At 45.3% G+C, this 19,404-nt stretch overlaps 1 protein-coding gene across 2 annotated transcripts in view; it reads right to left on the bottom strand.

The window, feature by feature from the left end:
- Positions 1–19,404, bottom strand: part of VSNL1 (visinin like 1) — a 100,048-nt gene that overhangs the window by 44,766 nt on the left and 35,878 nt on the right. For both annotated transcript variants that reach the window (XM_032430208.1, XM_032430209.1), the window contains exon 2: positions 12,564–12,730. In XM_032430208.1, coding sequence (XP_032286099.1) covers positions 12,564–12,725 — 162 coding nt within the window. In that variant the 5' untranslated portion in view covers positions 12,726–12,730. The remainder of the gene's footprint in view (positions 1–12,563; positions 12,731–19,404) is intronic.

Here is a 19,404-nt window from a genome sequence, read left to right as displayed (position 1 = left end):
GCCTTTGTACCATATTTTATTCATTTCTAGATCTCCAGAACAAAGCATCTGGTGGGGCTCAAAAAATGTTTCATGTGGTCCCACACATGTTCTGAGGGAGCTAGGGCAGGAATTACCAGGCTTTTCAATAAATTGAGACTCTATGACTCAGAGAGGTTATTAACTGGCCCAGAATCACACAGCTTGTTGGCAGCATCATCCTGCCTAGGAGCGGGACTTCTGCCTCTCATTCCCATTCTACTTTGTATTAAGTAGGATACTTTTTCCTACAAGGAACGGAAGACCAACTAAAGGTGGCCTAAACCATAAAAGGTTAAGAATCCCACACAACATATGGTCCAGATACTGTTTCAGGACTGATCCAACAGATCTGGGATATCACTAAGGGTCCAGGTTCTTTCTGTCTTTCTACTCTACCATGTTCAGCTTGGAAGCAATAGCTCTCTTCACCACTATAGCTGTTCCAGTGTCATATGCACACACCACAAATACCAGCATGCCAGTCTTTCTATGAGCAAGAAGAAAATCTTTTCCACAACCCTCCCCTGCCCCCCAGCAGATCTTTTCTTAGATCCCTTTTGACTAGGATCAGGTAACATGCCCACATCCTAGATGCAAAGCAGACCAGGAAAATGTGTACCTGGATTGTTAGCTTCTGCAGTGGGAGGTTGGCCACAACCAGAGAGGAAAGTGTGGGGAGAGGGAGATGGCCACTGGGTAGGTAACCAACAGTGTCTGACACCTCATTTAATCAAGCCACCCCTTCGTGTCCCCTTGGGTCAGTGCCAGCCATTATAGGCATGATCCCATAATGTGTGGTCATTAAATGTGCTTGAGAAGGAAGTTGCAATTCCTAGTGGTAGGTGGGCTTCTCCAACCTCATAGAGATAGTCAACCCACTGGGTTTTCCACTGACCCAACTCCAGCACAGCCAACAAGGAGCTCTCGCGCTGTCAGACTCTGCCTCTTTGGCCCATATGAGTACCCTGGGAGGCAGGAAAGGCAGGTCTTCTGTTGTCTGATGGGGGAATGTGGACTTAGAGAGGGAAGGACTGCCCACTGCCCAGCACGGAAGCAGAGCCAGGATGCAGAATTGGCTCTGATGCCACACATCTCGCTCCTTTCCCCTGCCACGCTCCACCGGTAAGTCACCCAGAATCACATTGGTCATTTGTTTGAATGTTTTTAATTAAAGACTACGGTTAGATAAACCACACAAATCATCCTTATGAGTAGGGATTGGGCTCTCTGAGATTTCCATCAAGAACCCACCTACCTAGGAAAGAGTACCAGCAGTCGAGTCCAACTGCCTGCATTTGAATGTTGCGTGACCTTGGGAAAGTTATTAATCACTTTGTGCCTCAGTTACCTCATTTGTAAAATGGAGGAAATAATGATACCTTCCTCATAGACCCCTGTGAGGAACAAATGAATAATATATGCAGAGTACTGTGCTTGGAACAGTGCCTGACACTCAATAAGCATTCAATTAATGTTGGCTATTATCACCTATTTATTATTCATCTGTGCATCTTGCCATCCTTTGATTTATTCTAGAAAGGACCTAAGGTGTGCCTAGTTTCTACGGTGTTTTGTGTTGTAAAGCCAACCAACGCCTCACCCTGACCTGCCAGGTAACTGTGAAAACATTGTGACCCATACTCATAAAACAAACCATTCGTCTTTATTTTCAAACCAGAACTTGTGCGCGTGTGTGTGTCTGTGTGTGAGACAGCCCCCTGGAGCAGACAGGAAACTTGATTGAACAGGACAACAGAAACCGTCCCCACCACCTGCCTCAGTATCTAGTGTTGGGATGTTTTGCCTCAAATAGGATCCTGTCCCTCTGGGTCAGCCCTCGGTGGGGGCTGTGCACATTCCCCAGGGACCCTGCCTGAGCGCCTTGTTCAGACGAAGTCATGCTCTCCCGTAGCCTTTCTCTGGAGTTAGTGTAACACCTCTGAGCTGTTAGTGTCTGCTGCAGAGAAGTCTAAGGAGAAGGGAGGGGGAGACTCTCCCCTCTGCTGGCTCAGCTCCTCAACGGCTGCGAGCATCCCCTCCGGCACCTGCGCCTGGGACAGGCTCTTCTCTTCCTCCCTTCCCCTCTTCCCACACAGGAGCCATGGCGGCTGGGCCAGCCTGGAGGGGTTGCAGGAGAAATGTGGGGAAGACTGGTTCTTCTGACTGAAAGCCAAGGCAGGCCTCTCTAAAGGGAGGGACAGTCCCCCAGAGCAGATGGCCACCTGAGGCCGCACAGAACCGAACAGACCATGAAAGATTCCTGCTGCACAAGCACACAGTGAGGCCAGAGTCCTCACCCCTGTCCTCCTCTCACCAATCCCCAAGGCCCCAGTACTAATAACAGTGACCTTGAGCATTCATTGAGCACCTTCAGTGTCAAGCCCTTGCAAGGTACATACAAAGAATCATCTCGATAGCCCCGGAAGCTGAAGACAAGGGAAGTGGAGGGAAGCGGATGGCCCCCTGCAAGAATTTGCAGCTCTGACACCTCAGAGGTGTCAAGCCCCCCTCCCCCTTCAAAATGCTTTGTCTGGCTCCAGGTCTGCTCTTCCCACAAAAGAAGCTGACATTTCAGTAATACCTCACACATATTCTAAGCTACTCTCTGGGTCTCTGATAGAGGGATCCAAGCCCAAAATGATAAGACGCACCATCTTACCTTACATCCTTTGGCCATTTAGTGTAAACTATATACACAAAAATACAGGACAATAACTATCTTGCATTTCCCCCTGAAAACAATGTAAATCACACTGATAAGACAACCCATTTGTCTTTAATTTCAAACCCAAACATGTTGAATTCACTTTTAAGTTGAGAGAGAAGGACTTTCATCTACAGAGGAGAGGGGCGTGGGGGCCTGACGGCATGGATGCTGCTTGTCGCAGCCAGGCCTGGGGGCTTCACAGAACACCCCGTTGTCATTGTTTTCGCCCCAAGAGATTTAATGAATTAACCTTCTTCTCAGCAAGTCAACACCAGCTCCTCTCCGTGACAGGAACAAAGGCTCAAGGAAGTCCCACTCCCCAAGGGAGTGGAGGGCTCCCAGCCAGCCGCTCTGCTGGGAACTGGACCAGGATGAGAACTGGACTAGCCCTGTGGGCTGGGGTCAGCCTCCGCCACTGAAGGGAAGAGGTGGAGAGGTAGCCTGGGCAGACAGGCTATGTGAAGGACAATTCCAAAATGCCCCTGAACAGGGTCCCAATCATTCCAAGATCAGGGTCTTGTCCAACTCCTGCTTACCACCTGCTCTGTGGAGGGATTGTTTTCACCTTGTTTTTCTGTCTAAGTTCTTCCCAGGACCTCAGCTCCCAGCTTGTGCACCGCCCCCTTCCCCTCTGCCCAGGAAGCCTTGCTGGACCGTCCATGACCCTCTGTCTCCCTCCCCCTCCCATGAGCTCCCAAAGCTCTGACTGCCCCATATCCTCACTTAGCTCTCTGCATTTGTCTGCTCACAAGGCATCTATCTCCCCAGAGGGCAGGGGACTTGCGTAGGTGTCCTACCTGCTGGTTCTCTCTGTCGTTAGTCTTATGCTGTACGTGCAAGGTACAAGCAATTAATATTCAATGAATAACTCAGTCAACCTCTCCTCAGCCCTTCACTGGAGGGCACATAGTAAGCTCCTGCAGCTTCACTCACTGAGTCACCAAGAACACTTACAAGGGAAATGAAAGTTAACTGCTCAGGCCTGGTACTGTCATTACATTGTCTTAAGAACCATACAATGCCAGGTCACCAGAATGTCCATGGTCGTCTGACACACCTTGGTAGGAAACCATCCGTTCACCTGGTCCACAAGATTCAGGACTTTAGGGCTTTTCTGGCACTTGATGAGCTCTGTGATTGGGCCCCACTCACATCTCCAACCTCACTTTGCCCCTGATACCTGTGTGGTCTGGCTATTCCCTTTACCACCCTCCAGTCTCCCCACCCCTGTGCTCTTGCTTCGGTTGTCCCTCCTCTTAAGGAAATCCTTAAAGCTACAGATCCTGCCTATATTTCAAGGTATCTTGAAATCTTCAGTGAAGATATTTATACAGAAATTTGCTACACTGGAATACCTGCACCAGCTTTGGGACAAATGTCATTTTTTCTGTTGTCTTTTAGCTATCTACATAGACTGTTCTAGTAGGCTGCAAGCCCTTTAAACGAGGGAGACAGTCTGACTTGAATTCTACAATTCCCATGGCTCTTGGCTACAGATTTGTTATAGATACCACTCAACAGTGTTTGTTGAAGGTGGCTGACTACTAATAGCTTCTCTGGATTACCATCTACAGACGAATTCTCCTCCACTAGAGCTATTGAGGCACTTGGACACTTTGTAGTTGGATTTAGCTCTATTTTGCTGCTGACCGCACCCCCCCACCACTCCCCCATTTAGGATTGCACTTCAACTGAGAGGGGAAAAGTGACTTAGAGCTCGGGACAGGAGACGATTCATAACAACATCAGGTGGTCACAAGGATGGAACCCCAAGCTCCGAAAAGGAAATGTCAGTGGTTCAAGACTCATTCCAAGTAGAGCCATGAGGGCACATAATCAATGACAAAGAGCATTCTTCCAGCAGGTGCTCGATGGGCCACAGGAAGGGAGGGAGGAAATGATTCCCACCAAGATGAGTCAATGGTACCAGATCCAAACCCCTGTCACTCTCTCAAAGGTTAGAAAAATCCAGTAATGTAAAGCAGCTTTTATAATGAGAGGTCCAGACATGATTTTGTATCTTCAAGTCCAATTCTGTAATAGAAATGAGCTATTTCTGCCTCTTTGGCTCTATTTCCAATGAGAAACTGATTGTCTTTTAACAGTTAGCTGCAGAGAACAGCTCAAGGGAGAGTAGGTCCTTCTGGCTTGAAACCTCCATAATCAGGCTGGAGTTGAGACACATCTCTTTGGGTGTGTGAAGCAATGAAGAAACAGCTCAATCTTGGACTACCCCCTGACTCCCAAGGGCTTTGGTTTCCTCCTGTGTAAAATGGGGGGAGACAGGGGTTGGGCGGACTGAGAGACTCTAAAGGGCTCTTTCCAACCTTATCCTGAGGACAGACAAGTTGAGGTATCATCTAAGAGCATTCCTTTCGATATCATGGCTGCAGTGACCATTGATATCTCTCTGACACCTGCCCTATCACCGGAAAGCAAAATCCCAAGGTGTGGAAGCCATCCAAAATAATTTCACACCCTGTGAGACAGGAGAAGGTTATCATTTCCACCCCTCTGGGATAAATGCTCTCTCTAATGCAAGATGCGCTGGTAGCCAGCTATTCCCTGAGACAATCTCACCATAATAAATGCCTTTGGAACCTCACATGGGACTTTGTTTTCCCAGAACTCTAACTTTATTGTCATCTCTTCCTCGAGATTTCAGCCCCTAGCTCTTGTTTTCCACATTAATTCAAGTTGAAATGCAGCCTCAATCATGTTGGCAAACATTCCAAATGGAAATGAATTCCCAGGTTCTCACTAAAAATTGCAACGTCCTCACCAGCCCAATCTGGATGACATTTTGTGTCTTATATAATGTCTGTTTCCCAAAGGAATTAAAATGTTTCTGTATATAGTTCTGCCCAACAAATTTTTAATAAGGCCTACTCCTATTACCTCTTAGGAACAAGTGGAGTCTGAATCCCTGAAAACTGATCATCCAAAAATCTGGTTTGAGCCAAGAGTTTTATTTTCAAAATTGATTTGAATCAGATGTTGAGAAGCCAGAATAGCCAACTCTGTCACGTTTTCTTTTGATAAAATATCTCAGCGGGGAACCAGCTCTTGATGCCACAACCCAAGAGACTAGGTGGGCTGGCATCTGGAAGCATCCTGGGCCCAGGTGCCTAAGGTCAAGCTACTGATGAGCCTTTCTTGGGCAAGACGACTCGCTGTTTACAAAGCACTTTGGTTGGCTCTCACATTAAGCAAGCAGGTGCTCGATGGGCCACAGGAAGGGAGGGAGGAAATGATTCCCACCAAGATGAGTCAATGGTACCAGATCCAAACCCCTGTTGCTCTCTCAAAGGTTAGAAAAATCCAGTAATGTAAAGCAGCTTTTATAAAGAGAGGTCCAGACATGATCTCCCCATCTGATAGATTAGGAAACTGAGAGCCAGAGTGATTTGTTGATTTATTTAACAAACCTTTAAGCATAGGGCTTTCCCAAGGTCACGTGGCTAGTGTACGGTAGAGGCAGGTACACATCCAGCCTTCAGGTTAAACCACATGGCATTTATTTGTATTCAGGCAAAACACCAACAACAGTGTAGGCTCTGGGGAATGGAGAAGGGCTCTAACTAGTGAGAAGGTGAGAAAAGCTTGCATAATTGTGTTGTAAAGACATAACATCCTTGTAAAAGGAAGTGGGGGCATCAAAGTCACTGGAAAGCAGAGGAGGAAGAGACTCTTCCTGCTTTAAGAATGGAGAGATCAAGGAAGGCTCTCCTGGGAGAAGATTTTGAGCTGGTCCTGTAAGGATGGCTAGGAGGGAGTGACAAGGGAGCATTTGAGGCACACTGCTTTGCAACACAGTAGACCAGAGAAGCTTCTAGATGCTTGCTCCTGAATGTAGCCAAGAGGACACAGGACACACAGCAAGGTGGAGAGAATGCTGCTTGCAAGGTGGTGCAGGTGCTCCTCTGTGCTGGTCTCTCTGCGACCTTGAGGGAGTCTCCTGACTTTCCAACCACTAAGCCCTGAAGGGAGGGAACTCTACTCCAAGGTCTCCTTTCACGCTAGGTCAAGGTGAGAGCCAAGTGAATGAACCGTCAGAGTGAAGCACGTGAGAGTGTCAACAAATGAAGGGGACATAGACAAGGGAGAGAAGAGAAGGATAGAGGGAAGGAGAAACAAAAGAGGAGGAGTGTGGTAGGAGTCCCTGCTGTGTACAAGCTTTTTCTTCAACAGGTGGTTTTCACATTCTCTCAGCAGGACTGCCAAGCGGTTCTTATTTGTTTCATTTTGTTATGTTTTTGTTTCAGCCTAATATGCTCAAGTCTGGGGGCCTCCTGCCAATGCCATAGGAAGGGGCTCTCAAACACAACAGTCATTTTTTATTCCAGCTTTTGGGATTCTAGTCAGTGAGATTCTTGAGTGTCCAGACGGACCCACAGCTCCTTATGTCCAAACCACCCTTCCTTTGAGGATCAGCTTCAATATCACCTTCCCCTCCAGCCCCCTGTGGGCCCAGAGGCCCTTCCTTGTCTTTCATGGTCCTCATCACGATTACACACATATGTATATATTAAGCCTACACTCGACGGCTCCTAGATGGCAGACCAGACCACAGTGGCCCAAGGAAGGGAACCCTGACATTCTCGGTAGATTCAGGGCCTACACAGCACCTGGCCCATAGGTGTGCTCAGGAGAGCGAATGGTGAGCAGAGATTGCATTTTATCTCACTCGGGCCTTCCCATTTTCATTTTCATGGGGCTCTGGAAAAAATACAATTTAGTTAACGGGCCCCAAATCAGGAAAACATCGCCTGCAAATCGGAAACAAACTTAACAAAGTGCATATAAGAAATTTTCATTCTTATTTCCTGCCAATGAAGTTTATTTGAAAGTATAGTTTAAAAGGGGATGTTTCTCCATTTGTCCTGGTGTCAGTTAAGGCCCACTGACTCTGCTGTCTTGGGAATTAGAATGTTAGGCCTGCCAATGGTTAGAGCATCCTTAGTGGTTCTTAACCTTTCTTCACCTTATGGAACACTTTATAAATCTGATGAAAGCTGTCCCAAGAGAGCATAGATTCAAACTTTTACACACCATCTCAGTGTATACAGAATTCCAGAAGCCTACCCAAGGATACTCCCAGGTTAAACACTAGACCAATAGTTCTCAAAATGTCATTCATGGATTTTCTCCATTACAACTATCTGTGAGGTCTTCCTAGGAATCCATTTACTGGGGCTTTGTCCTAGGCCCAGTGAAACAGCAACCCTGAGGAAGGGACCCAGCAATATGCCAATTAAATAATCAGCCCAAGTGATTTTGAGACACATTCAAGTTTGAGTTGGCCATTGATGTAGATCTATTTTTTCATTTGCAAAGTCACTTGATCAAAATCACATAGTAAACAGGGCAAAATGAGATGCAAATGTTTTATTTCATATTCTACAAAACAAAGATTCTGTGCCTAAAATCCTACATTTATTATATGTTTGCATATAACTTTCAGGAAGCCTGCCTTTACTCCTGATACTGGTTTTTAAGCATAAGAGCATAATTTGTGAGTACAATTCTAAAACTCTACATAGAGAATTATAGAATATGGTTGTATGATACTTTATTAACTAGAAAATCTTTCTTGTTCTATTAAAATATCATAAAATGTTTAGGTGCCGCTGATTCTATGATATCATTTATTTTTATTTGTTTTAATACTTGTCTCTGAGTAGTTGTGTCAATAGAGTTTTGGTTAGGGGCACCTGGGTGGCTCAGTCAGTTAAATGTCTGCCTTCGGCTCAGGTCATGATCCTGAGGTCCTGGGATAGGGCTCCCCGCTCAGTGGGGAGAATGCTTCTCCCTCTCCCACTTGTCCCTGCTCATTCTCTCTCTGTCTCCCAAATAAATAAATAAATTCTTCAAAAAAATAGAGCTTTAGTGAGTAGACTTATATTTCCAAAGCTTTAGGCCTAGAAAATTTCTTATTGAATGGAATTCCACCAACATATTTTTGCAACATAAACATGATACTGAACTTGGAAAAGGTAAAAACTGTCTACTCAGAGACGTTTTATCTTCTAAAAGGTGAAGAGAAAAGTTTGCCTTTCATCACTGCATTCATTAGCTTCTTATTTTAATATCCCGTTTTGTTTTTCTTTTTTTCTTTTAAAGATTTTATTTATTTATTTGACAGAGACAGACACAGCGAGAGAGGGAACACAAGCAGGGGGAGTGGGAGAGGGAGAAGCAGGCTTCCCACTGAGCAGGGAGCCCGATGTGGGGCTCGATCCCAGGACCCTGGAATCATGACCTGAGCTGAAGGCAGACGCTCAACGACTGAGCCCCCCAGGCGCCCCTTAATATCCCATTTTGAAATTAACCTCGTTTTTCTCCTCTTGCCCCACCAACAAGCATTTATATCATTCTGCCTTGCATTGGGGTTAACTGTGCCTTCTTGATTAGCCTCTGAGATCCTGGAGGGCAGGCAGGACCCATCCTTTAGTCATTTCTATATGTCTCCACTACAAGGCTCCCTGAGAAGGAGATACACAGCCAGCATTTAATATAATTCACTCAGCAAACAGTTACTGATGGCAGGTTGTGGCAGGCTCTGTGCTAACCATGGGGTCTTATGTTGATTATGAGGTGACTGCGGTCTACACGACGAAAGAATGAACCGAACTAGGAAGGCCCGTGTCCAGACCTGTGTTCTGTGAAGCTCGCTCCTGCAGCTGTGTGTTGGAGGGGCTGGAGGAGGCTGATGGGGGTCTGCCGTGGAACCCTGGTGCGAGGCAGGGCCGTGTTCTGTGGTGAGAGCGGGCATGCCCGTCTTTCTGTGCTTCCTACCTTCACTCTTTGGGACACTAGGCCTAATTTTTCTGAACTTCAGTTTTAAACATTTTTAAACATAGACCTAATGAAGGGGTTCTTTTTCTCTTTTGGATACAAAGTCTTCTAAAGTTGAGAATTTATGGCTCCTGGCCTTTCGGGGGCCTCTCTCATTATCCTGCTCCTCCTCACACCCTCAAAAGAGTGGGGTTCTACAGCAGCAAAGTGTCTCTCCTGGGGCTCGAAGTGGGTCAGGCTGGTGACGTAGAAGCGCCAGGCTGACCACCCAGACAGGAGGGCAGAGGTCACAGGCAGTTTTGCTCACTCAGCTGGATTCCAGGATGTCTCAATGTCTACACTGGGAGAGAAGGAGCCACTGAGAAGTGCCTATTCACCAGGATAAGGACGGTGCCTTGCTGAATATTTGCACTTTGCAGCAGCATTAAAGGAAGTCTTTTCTTGTCAGCCCTTCTCTTGAGCCTTATTACATAATCCACATCTTTCTCTGGGCTTCTTCCTTCTAGCATATCAGAGCTGTCTTTTTTTTTTCTCCCTGTGTACATGACATATTTCCTCTGTGGTTCTCCTTTGTATTATGTCCTTGAACAACTCTGGAAGGAGAAGACTTTGCCTGCTTTCTGGGGCACCTGGATGGCTCAGTCAGTTAAGTGTCTGCCTTCAGCTCAGGTCATGATCTCAGGGTCCTGGGATTGAGCCCCGTGTCAGGCTCCCTACTCAGTGGGGAGTCTGCTTCTCCTTCTCCCTCTGCCCCCCTCTCTGCTCATTCTCTCTCGCTCTCAAATAAATAAAATCTTAAAAAAAAAAAAAAGACTTTGCCTGCTTTCGGATGATTCGACACAAGAGCACAGGCTGAGTTTGAACATGGATGTTAAGAGGCTGCCAAGAATCTAAACTCCATCCAGAAAGTCAGATATTCTCTTCTTGGAATAAAAAAATCCACTCTGGGGTGGGTGGGAGAGGTGAAGGAGGGCAATGATGTTGATATATATATATATATGTATCAGTTGTACCACAAAATGTTGAGCTGTCTCTAATGTTTACAGGCCCCCCACCTCCATCTTGAGGCTGGTGCTGCTCCAGGGCTGAGTACTTCCAGTATGTAAATGAAATACCTCATTTCCTGCATTTCAACTATTTCTTCAAAGGCAAACCTCTCTAATTTTAAACAACTAGTGGGGAATGTGGCACACAGAGCTTTCTTAAACACAGAGTGACAGCTTGCATGACCTCCAGTGATACGAAAGTAGCTTTGACAAATCTCATTTGTCTGTACTTTCCTTGGGGCTGAGAGTGAAGACAGTTGTGAAGCTCAGGCTAACTCCTGGGTGATAAAACATTAGAAGATGTGACTTTGAAAACTACGGAGAGTGGTGGAATATAATACAGGAAAAATGCATACCATCCTGCTTCTCTGCAAAAGCAATTTATATCAATTGAATAATAAATGCATTTCTCAGCACTTCTACATGAAAAAGCTCCACATGATAAAAACTCATGTCTTAGGTCTTAGAAACGGCACAGTGATCTTATAAATTACACGCGTGCCACACTAGGTATACCTTTCTACACACATTTAAGGAGGTAGTTTTGTATATACCTAGGACCCTCCGCTGCTCAGCTTTGGCTTAATGGTAATCCTGGGTCCCTGACACTCAGCAGTGGTCCTTACGGGGTTACTGAGCTTTTAATAATGCAGTAAGCACCCATCTGCAAACTCACCACCCAAAACCACAGCTACCACTGAGATGCAGTGTGTCTCTAACCATGTGGCCCTACCCCCCTTCCCATCCCTCTCCTCTTCCCCATTAGATGTAGCCATCGGTCTGGATCCTGCGTTCATCACTCTTACTTTCCTTTCCAGTATGATTTTATTGCATTTATTTGTAGTCCTATAAAATATTTTTTAGTCTTATTTGTGTTTAATTTAAATATTAAGACTTAACTTCTTGCGCTTGATGTTTCCGTGATATTACAGTTCAACTGCTTTGACTGCTATGTGAATAGATCATAGTTTATTTTCCACTCTCCCTTTGATGGGCATTTGGGCTGCTTCCCAGTTTTGCTATTGCAAACAGTGCAGCTGTGAGCATTCTTATACATGCCCCTGCTTGCACACGTGCGGGGACGGAACTGCTGGAGCACAGGCGAGGTGAGACACTCAACTTCGGGAGGGAAGGGCAGTGTTCATACTTGATACAATCGTTCCCCACATCTAGATGCGGGTGGATGGATGGTTCATATTACTCAGACTGATGGTTGCTACATTTAAAGGATGAAAGCAATATTTTCTATTTGGTATTTTAGTCAGAAAAAATTCAAAGAAGGACAACGCCCTTCTTCCACAAGCCTAACATTATATAAGTAGACACAAACTGGAATGTCTTAGATCTTGCCAAAACTAGGACCAGTCCAACTGATAAACTCAGAAGAAGCAAAATCATACCACGGCAATAGAAATTATACCTTCCATGGATAGTTTTATCTAATGTCCAGGGTAAGATTAACTTGTACACGGTACAAAATGCTGAGTTAAGAGTCCGTGTTGTAGACCTTGATGCCCAAACGTGTACCGGACCTCCCCACCCCCCTTCCAAATTTGCTGTTGTGGGAATCTAGGTTTTTTTCTTATCTGCAAATAGGAGGACATTTCGTGGTGAATAAGTGCCCCATGTACTTTCTCTTTAAAGGAGGGAGTTGCAGATACCTTTAACAAGCCTAACAATAGTGTAATTAGCAGCATGTCAATAATCATCAGCAAACACTATTCTCTGAGATTTCCACTGTGGTTACACCCAATGCTGTCATCCTTTGAACTCTAGTCAGTGTTTTGATTGAACACTTGCTCTTCGTATTCAGAAACTGCTTGACTTAACACCTGGAACAAAATGCATCCCTGTGCATTTTTAAAAACGTGCATTCTCCCTTTTGGTTGGAAAACCATCAGGCTGAAACAAATGGGCTACTTGGAGTTGTAACGTTTCATGAAGACAGTGTTTTGTGGCCTGAAGAAAACAAGAGATTGAAAACGTCTTACCTTCACATAGAGCTGCTGAAATTCCTCGAGGTTCAGCCTCCCGCTTGGACAGTCCTTGAGGAAACCTTTGTACCACTGCTTGAGCTCGTGCTCATTAAACTCTGTGCTCTTCACCAGGTCCTCCATTACTTCGGGGGCTAGTTTGCTGTTCTGTTTCCCCATTCTGCCTGAAGAAAAGCAAATGAATGCAATTAGCTGTGATCATTTCAAACTTGATTAGGAGCCAAGTCAGAGGTCCGAGCAGCCCGTGGGTGGGCACTCCCTCTAGTGTGTCAGATCAAATCCCCCCCAAGTCTGCCTCCTTCTATTTGGCATTCCAGAAAGGAGATGAGCGAAAAAGACCCTTCACGCAGCTCGAAAGGCTGTAGGGCTCATCCTCCTCCATCAGGAGTCCCCGCGCGCAGAGCATCGACTCCCCCATGGCGAAGCAGCCGTCCTTGTTTGTGCTACTCATGTAAAGTATATGGGCACTGTTTATATTCTCCTGTTAATGAATTAAAGTGCATCAGCACTTGCTGCCTGGGTATCTAATTCCACATTTAGTTTGTAAGGATATTAAGTGGGATTATTGACACATGCAATGAGAGGGATTTACAGACAAATGATTACAAGCCGACTTGGGAAATCTGATCAGTATGGTAGGAAATCTCAGCTGGTTTAGTTCTAACGTTGCAGCTTTTTTTTTTTAAATGGAAACAGCTTATCTTTATTAGTCAAATTAATTCTCTTTCTCTTCAGAGGTTTCCTACAACGTTGCCATCAATGTTGACAAACTTGGTGGCTTTTTAGAGAGATTGAGTGGTGAATTTCAGTTGACCTAATTCCATTCTGATATTATTACGGGTGGTAGGTAAAAATAACAATACATAAAATAATGTTACCTACATCCATTATGTGCCAGGTTATTGACTGGTTACCATGTGTGTTACTTAGGGCAATATTAATTAATTGCTTTATCTTAAATTCCTTCCTTTTTTTAAAAATGATTTTATTTATTTGTTTGAGAGAGAGAGAGAGTGAGCGAGAGTGAGCATGAGCAGAGGGAGGGGTAGAGGGAGAGGGAGAAGCTGAGCAGGGAGCCTGACATGGGGCTGGATCCCAGGACCTTGGGATCATGACCTGAGCTGAAGGCAGATGCTTAACCGACTGAGCCACCCAGGCACTCCTTAAATTTCTTCCTTAATAAAATGTATATAATAACAAAACTCTTTACAGATTTACTGTAAGGACTAATTAAGAAACAAGTATGTAAACAAAGATAATATTCCAAAATTAAAAGTTTTTGTATTAGGGCAGAAAAATTAAAGATGATTTTTTAAAGTTTCACTTTAATGTTCTTGTGTTAACAATAAAATAAAAAGAGTGAAAACTAAACAAATTAACCACAGATTGATTTAAAAAGTCAAATCAAGGGGCAACTGGGTGGTGCAGTCTGTTGTCTGACTCCTGGTTTTGGCTCAGGTTTTAACCTAAGGGTCATGAGATTGAGCCCCGTTGGGCTCCTCACTCAGTGTGGAGTCTGCTTGAGGTTCTCTCTCTCTGCCCCTCCCTTCCGCCCTCTCTTTCTCTCTCTCTCTAAAAAATAAATAAATCTTAAAAAATAAATAAATAAATAAATAAATAAATAAATCTTAAAAAAAAAAAGTCAAATTAAAAGTGAAAATCTGAAGGATCACCAGAATAAGGGAAGTGTCATAAGATATTAAAAATCCTGATACAGGAACTGAATTAGGCTTTGAAAAATTTACCCAAGTGGACCTAGGCCTTCAATGTGCTGGAGACAAATTCTCTCCTCGGCTCTAGGCAGGTTTACACTTGCAATCATCCAGAAGGGGTAATCTCATCACATACTTTGTTGTTTTTAATTTTTTTGCCTTCTTCTACAATAGATACCACACCCATTGTCAGTGACCGGCCCTAACATTGAACAATTCTTTCACTGTGATGAAACCTCGCTACTACCAAGGAAAGCTTTCTCCTCAGCATCATCCCAACCTAACACAATGAGAGCATATCATTAAAATGGCCATTTGTCTTCCAGGCTCTTCTGTTTGAGCAAAGGACCTGAGGATCAGCAGCTATGCCCTTTATCATGGAGCATCTCTACTTATTTTTGCTCTTAATTTCAAGCTCCACGTCTCTTATTAGCAACTGTCTCTTAATTATTGGTACTGTGGGATCCCACAGCTGGATATGGAAATCAAGTTGGGTACTCAGGTGTCAACTTTAATTAATCTGGGTGAGAAAACTGTAATCCAAGGTTATCCTGCTAATCAAAAGATGTATTACCAAATTTTCAGGATTTCACTTTGTTGTTTAGAGAATTACAAATTTTCATTATTGAGCCCGAATCTCACCTAGCAGTAACAGCTGCTGAACGCTGAGTGTTGGCTGTGAGATAAGCACTGTGTTGAGAACTTTACACACTCCATCTTTAACCCTATGACAGCTCAGCAGTAAGGATTAGGGCAGCTCTCTTGTACAAGACCATACAAGTAACGTGTAGCAGAATTTGAACCTGGATTAGCAAGGCTCCAATGCACAATCCCAGACAGGAGGATGGAAGGCATCTCAGAAGGAACAGGAGGAGCAAAAGCAGGAAGGTTTGTGAGGCTGAATCAGTGCCTTTTGGCACTGAAAGAATAGATGAGAGAAGGATCAGTCACTTTGCCAGGCTCTATTTTGGAAAAGACTGTTGGAGTTTACCAAAACCACAAGCCAGAATGAGTTTGTATTAACGCTGGGAAAGTGGATTAAGTGTTATAAAAAAAATGCCTCTCCCAAATGCCTTTAGAAGGTCAATAGCATGGGGGTGCCTGGGTGGCGCAGTCAGCTGAGCCTCCGACTCTTGGTTTCGGCTCAGGTCCTGATCTCAGGGTTGCGAGATCAAGCCCTGCGACAGGCTCTGCGCTCAGTGAGGAGTCTGCTTAACGATTCTCTCTCTCCTCCTCCCTCTGACCTACTCCTGCACACTCTCTAAAATAAATAAATCTTAAAAAAAAAAAAAAGATCAATAACATGTCAGCTTCTCTCTTAAGCAAGGAAGCTTGGATTCTCCAGGGATCATGTGTGGTGCCTGAAACTGTTCCTGTTGACTGACTGGGGAGAAGGTGGCCTCATACAGGGAACCCTGTCAGGACCATGAATCAGTTTTGGAGACTCACATGTCTAACTTCATGCTTCTTGGTTACCGGTCATGGTCAGCAACTATCAGTGAGGTGTGTCTGGCAGTAGATGAATGACGTGGAATATCAAGTTCTGGCCTGGCTCAACGTGGCCCTGCCGCTGCTTTCGACAGGCCCTGTTTGGACTGATGATCCTCCCTGCACTCCCTGCCTGCAGCCCACCTTCTGTATGGCTCCTTGAATGAATTTTTAAAATACAAACCTTGCCATCTGAGGCTCTCCCTAAAACTGTCAACACTTCTCATTGTCTACAGGATGTAGCCCCATCTCCCTAGCCTGGCACCTGTACTTCCTACTCACATCCTCATTTTCTCCCCATCTGTCTTTTCACTTGTTCAGCAGGCTTCTTCTCTTTCTTTAAGTAGCCTCAGCTCACATGCCACCCCCTCTGTGAAACCTTTGCAGACTTTCCAAGGCTGACTTAGGCATCCTTTCTCCTAGGCATCTCCATTCCCTGGTAAAAGCTTCCCTGGTCATTATTTCTCTACTAGATTGTTAGCTTCTTGAGGGAGAGGACTGTCTTTATTTATCTTTGCATCCCTGCTACCTCATCCTAGGCGCTCAACGAATAATTTTTGAGGAAACGAATGAATGAGGGGCACTGAACCACTGTGAAGTAGGGACTCAAGAACCTCAGCACTGGTCTTCATCAAGTTGTGGTATTTGGTATGTTTCTTTCTGGGAGAATCAGTCTCATAGTAATCTATATATGAAAACAGTCAATGCCATCAGACATATAAATATAACGTGCAGGCAACAGATGGGAAGAGTGTTTCATTTAGCTGTATGGAAAATCACCTGCCCACCCAGAGACTGTTTTTTTGTTGTTGTCTTCATCACTGAATTTTGAGCACCTTGAAGCTAGGGCTCATGTCTTTTGTCTCAGTATCCTCAGAACTTGGCATAAAGGTGGTGCTTAGTGATGAAGGAAAGCACTGATGGGTTAACACTCCCCACCTCTGCCCCCTTTGTCTTGGAGTGGCACTAATACAGGCCTGTAGTGTCTCTCATTATGGGACCAGAACCACAGAAAGGGTAAACACGACCATAAAGCTTACCACATTCCCAGTAAAAAGATTTCATGACACACATAAAATAAAATAAAAGAGTCCGTGTGTGTGTGTGGAGGGGGGCAGGTAATTCCAGTTGTTTCTAGTTCATTCTGTGATCTTGGGACAGATCTTTTCCCCTTCTGTTGCTCAGTTTCCCCATTTGAAAAACAAGTGAGTTGGACCAGATGACCTTTAAGGCCCTTCCAAACCCACCGTTCACTGATCAGCAGCAGAAGTTCTGTAAACATGAAAAGATGAGTCACAGTCTTCAAATCAGCTTGTCTCGAAAGAGTCCACACATGTTGGCTCTGTGGATTCTTTACCTGGGTACCCGTCGGTACTTGAACATATGTTGCCTAAGAAGGGAGGGGACAGACACTGGAGTACATTATTTTAAAGCTAGCATTCCAGGTTATAAGATAAAAATCAGCCAAGCCCCAAGTCAAATAATTTCTCATGGTTTGAGTGGCACTAGAGAGAGACTCAGTGTTGGGCACAGAACAGGACTGGTGGGGGAGATTTGGTGGGCAAAAGACCACCACCAGAAATGGGCCCATGGATGAGGAAAGCCCAGTACCAACTTGCAAAGGATACCCAGAAAAGACCACATTTTTATACTCTACAGTTTACAAAAGGCTCCATGCGACAACAGTTACCCATGCAACAGTCCAGTAAGAAAGAGATTATTATCATCCCCCCTTTACTGATGAGGGCTTTGAAGTTCAGAGAGAATGCGTACTCTGCCTTAGCTCAACCAGCTAAGAAAGCTTAGTACAGAATAAAAGTCGTTCTCCAGAACCCCACTGGTTTCCTGACACAGGCCACCATCTTCTCTTGCCCGGATTCTGCAACCACTCTTTCACTGGCTTGCCTGCCTTGAGCTTTGCCCACCTCTCTTCCACTTCCTATCCGGTCTCGATAGCAGAACGGCAGAGCAGAGGGGGCAGAACATGTATGAGTGCTCTTAAGACAGATCTGGGAGACTTCTCGTAGGAGGAAAAGGCCCGCCAGGGGAGGCAGGAAGAGCCCATGAACATCTTTCCTCTACAAACCTTTGGGTCTTAGAGAAAGAGAATTCAAGTAGTGTGTGTGTGTGTGTGTGTGTGTGTGTGTGTGTGTGTGTTGCCCTGAGCCTTGCCCTTTACCCACTCTGATAGCTAAGTCCAGCCTCCTAGAACACAGCAGGGCCCACTGTGTGCGATCAGGTGCACAGACCAGCAGGCCTGGCTTCTCACAGGGAATCTGGCCATTAGCCTGGCTGAATCTTGGCGAGATTCTTGCAGAGATGGGGGTGCTGAGATGGAGCAGCCCAGGCGACGTGCAGATACACAACCGGATAAGCACACCAATGGGGAAACAGCCCTGGAAGTATGGCTCAGAGCAGAGGAAGGAAGGGCTTTCAGGCTCAGCTGGAGGCTGATGGAGTACAGTGCCGGGTGTGAGGAGTCAAATGCGAGCAGAGCTGGCTGTGTGTCAGATTACCTGGGCCAGCCTTGAATACAGCAGGTGCTCTCTCTCAGCCCTGGGCTCCTCACTTGTACACTGAAATAACTGGAAGAGACAGGCCTTCTCACGCTTAGACTCCTGCCTAGATGGCTCTTTCTTTTCCTTACCACCTGTCTAAACATTACTCCTCCTGCAAGGCTAGGTTCCAACGCTGTCTTCTCCGTGACACTTCTCTACAAGCTCTTATTATCTCCCCTCTCCTTCTCCTAGATAGCACGGTTTGCATTAATAATGACCCATGGCCTGGTTAGCTCTGGGCAGCTCAGCTTGGCAGACACTTATAGGTGTTGTCTATGAAAAAGGGTCTGTGCTAGGCACAGTGGTATATACAGAGAAGACATGGTTCCAATCTTGAAAAGCTCAGAACTGGGTGCAGGAGATATGCGTGCCCATTGGAATAAGGGTTATGATGAGATGAATGCTCAGAGCAGAGAGCTGTAGAGCACAGACAACAGAGAGACAAATGTCCACCAGATCAGGCGACTTCACCTGTGACTGTTCCCCAGGTGAAAGCTCTAAATTGGTAGTTCCCCAAACTTGCCTTAGTACAAAAATCACCCTTGCTAATGTTGTTAAAAATGCAGCTTCATGAGACCCTCCCTTAGAAGGAAATCTGTACTTTCAGCAAGCAACTCAGGTCAATTTGAGGAGCACTGATGAAAACCATAAACAAAAATCAAAGTAGATGGTCTGAGGAGAAAGCATTCAAAGCAGCACAGACATAGCCCAAGTTCTCGCTGATGCCTCCCTCCCTCTGTCTGACATCCCTGATGTTGTTTCAAGATCCTGTATTGGGGACTAACATGAAGAATTTAAGGGGTGTTGGGGTGCCTGGGTGGCTCAGTTGTTAAGCGTCTGCCTTCAGCTCAGGTCATGATCCCGGGGTCCTGGGATCGAGCCCCGCATCGGGCTCCCTGCTCCGCGGGAAGCCTGCTTCCCCCTCTCCCACTCCCCCTGCTTGTGTTCCCTCTCTCGCTGTGTCTCTCTCTGTCAAATAAATAAATAAATAAATAAATAAATAAATAAATAAATCTTTTAAAAAAAATTAAAATTAAAGAATTTAAGGGTGCCTGGGTGGCTCAGTCAGTTAACCATCCG

Source organism: Phoca vitulina, unplaced genomic scaffold, assembly GCF_004348235.1.
Source record: "Phoca vitulina isolate PV1807 unplaced genomic scaffold, GSC_HSeal_1.0 scaffold42, whole genome shotgun sequence".
Classification (NCBI taxonomy): Eukaryota; Metazoa; Chordata; class Mammalia; order Carnivora; family Phocidae; genus Phoca; species Phoca vitulina.
This window is presented reverse-complemented; position numbering and strand designations above follow the sequence as displayed.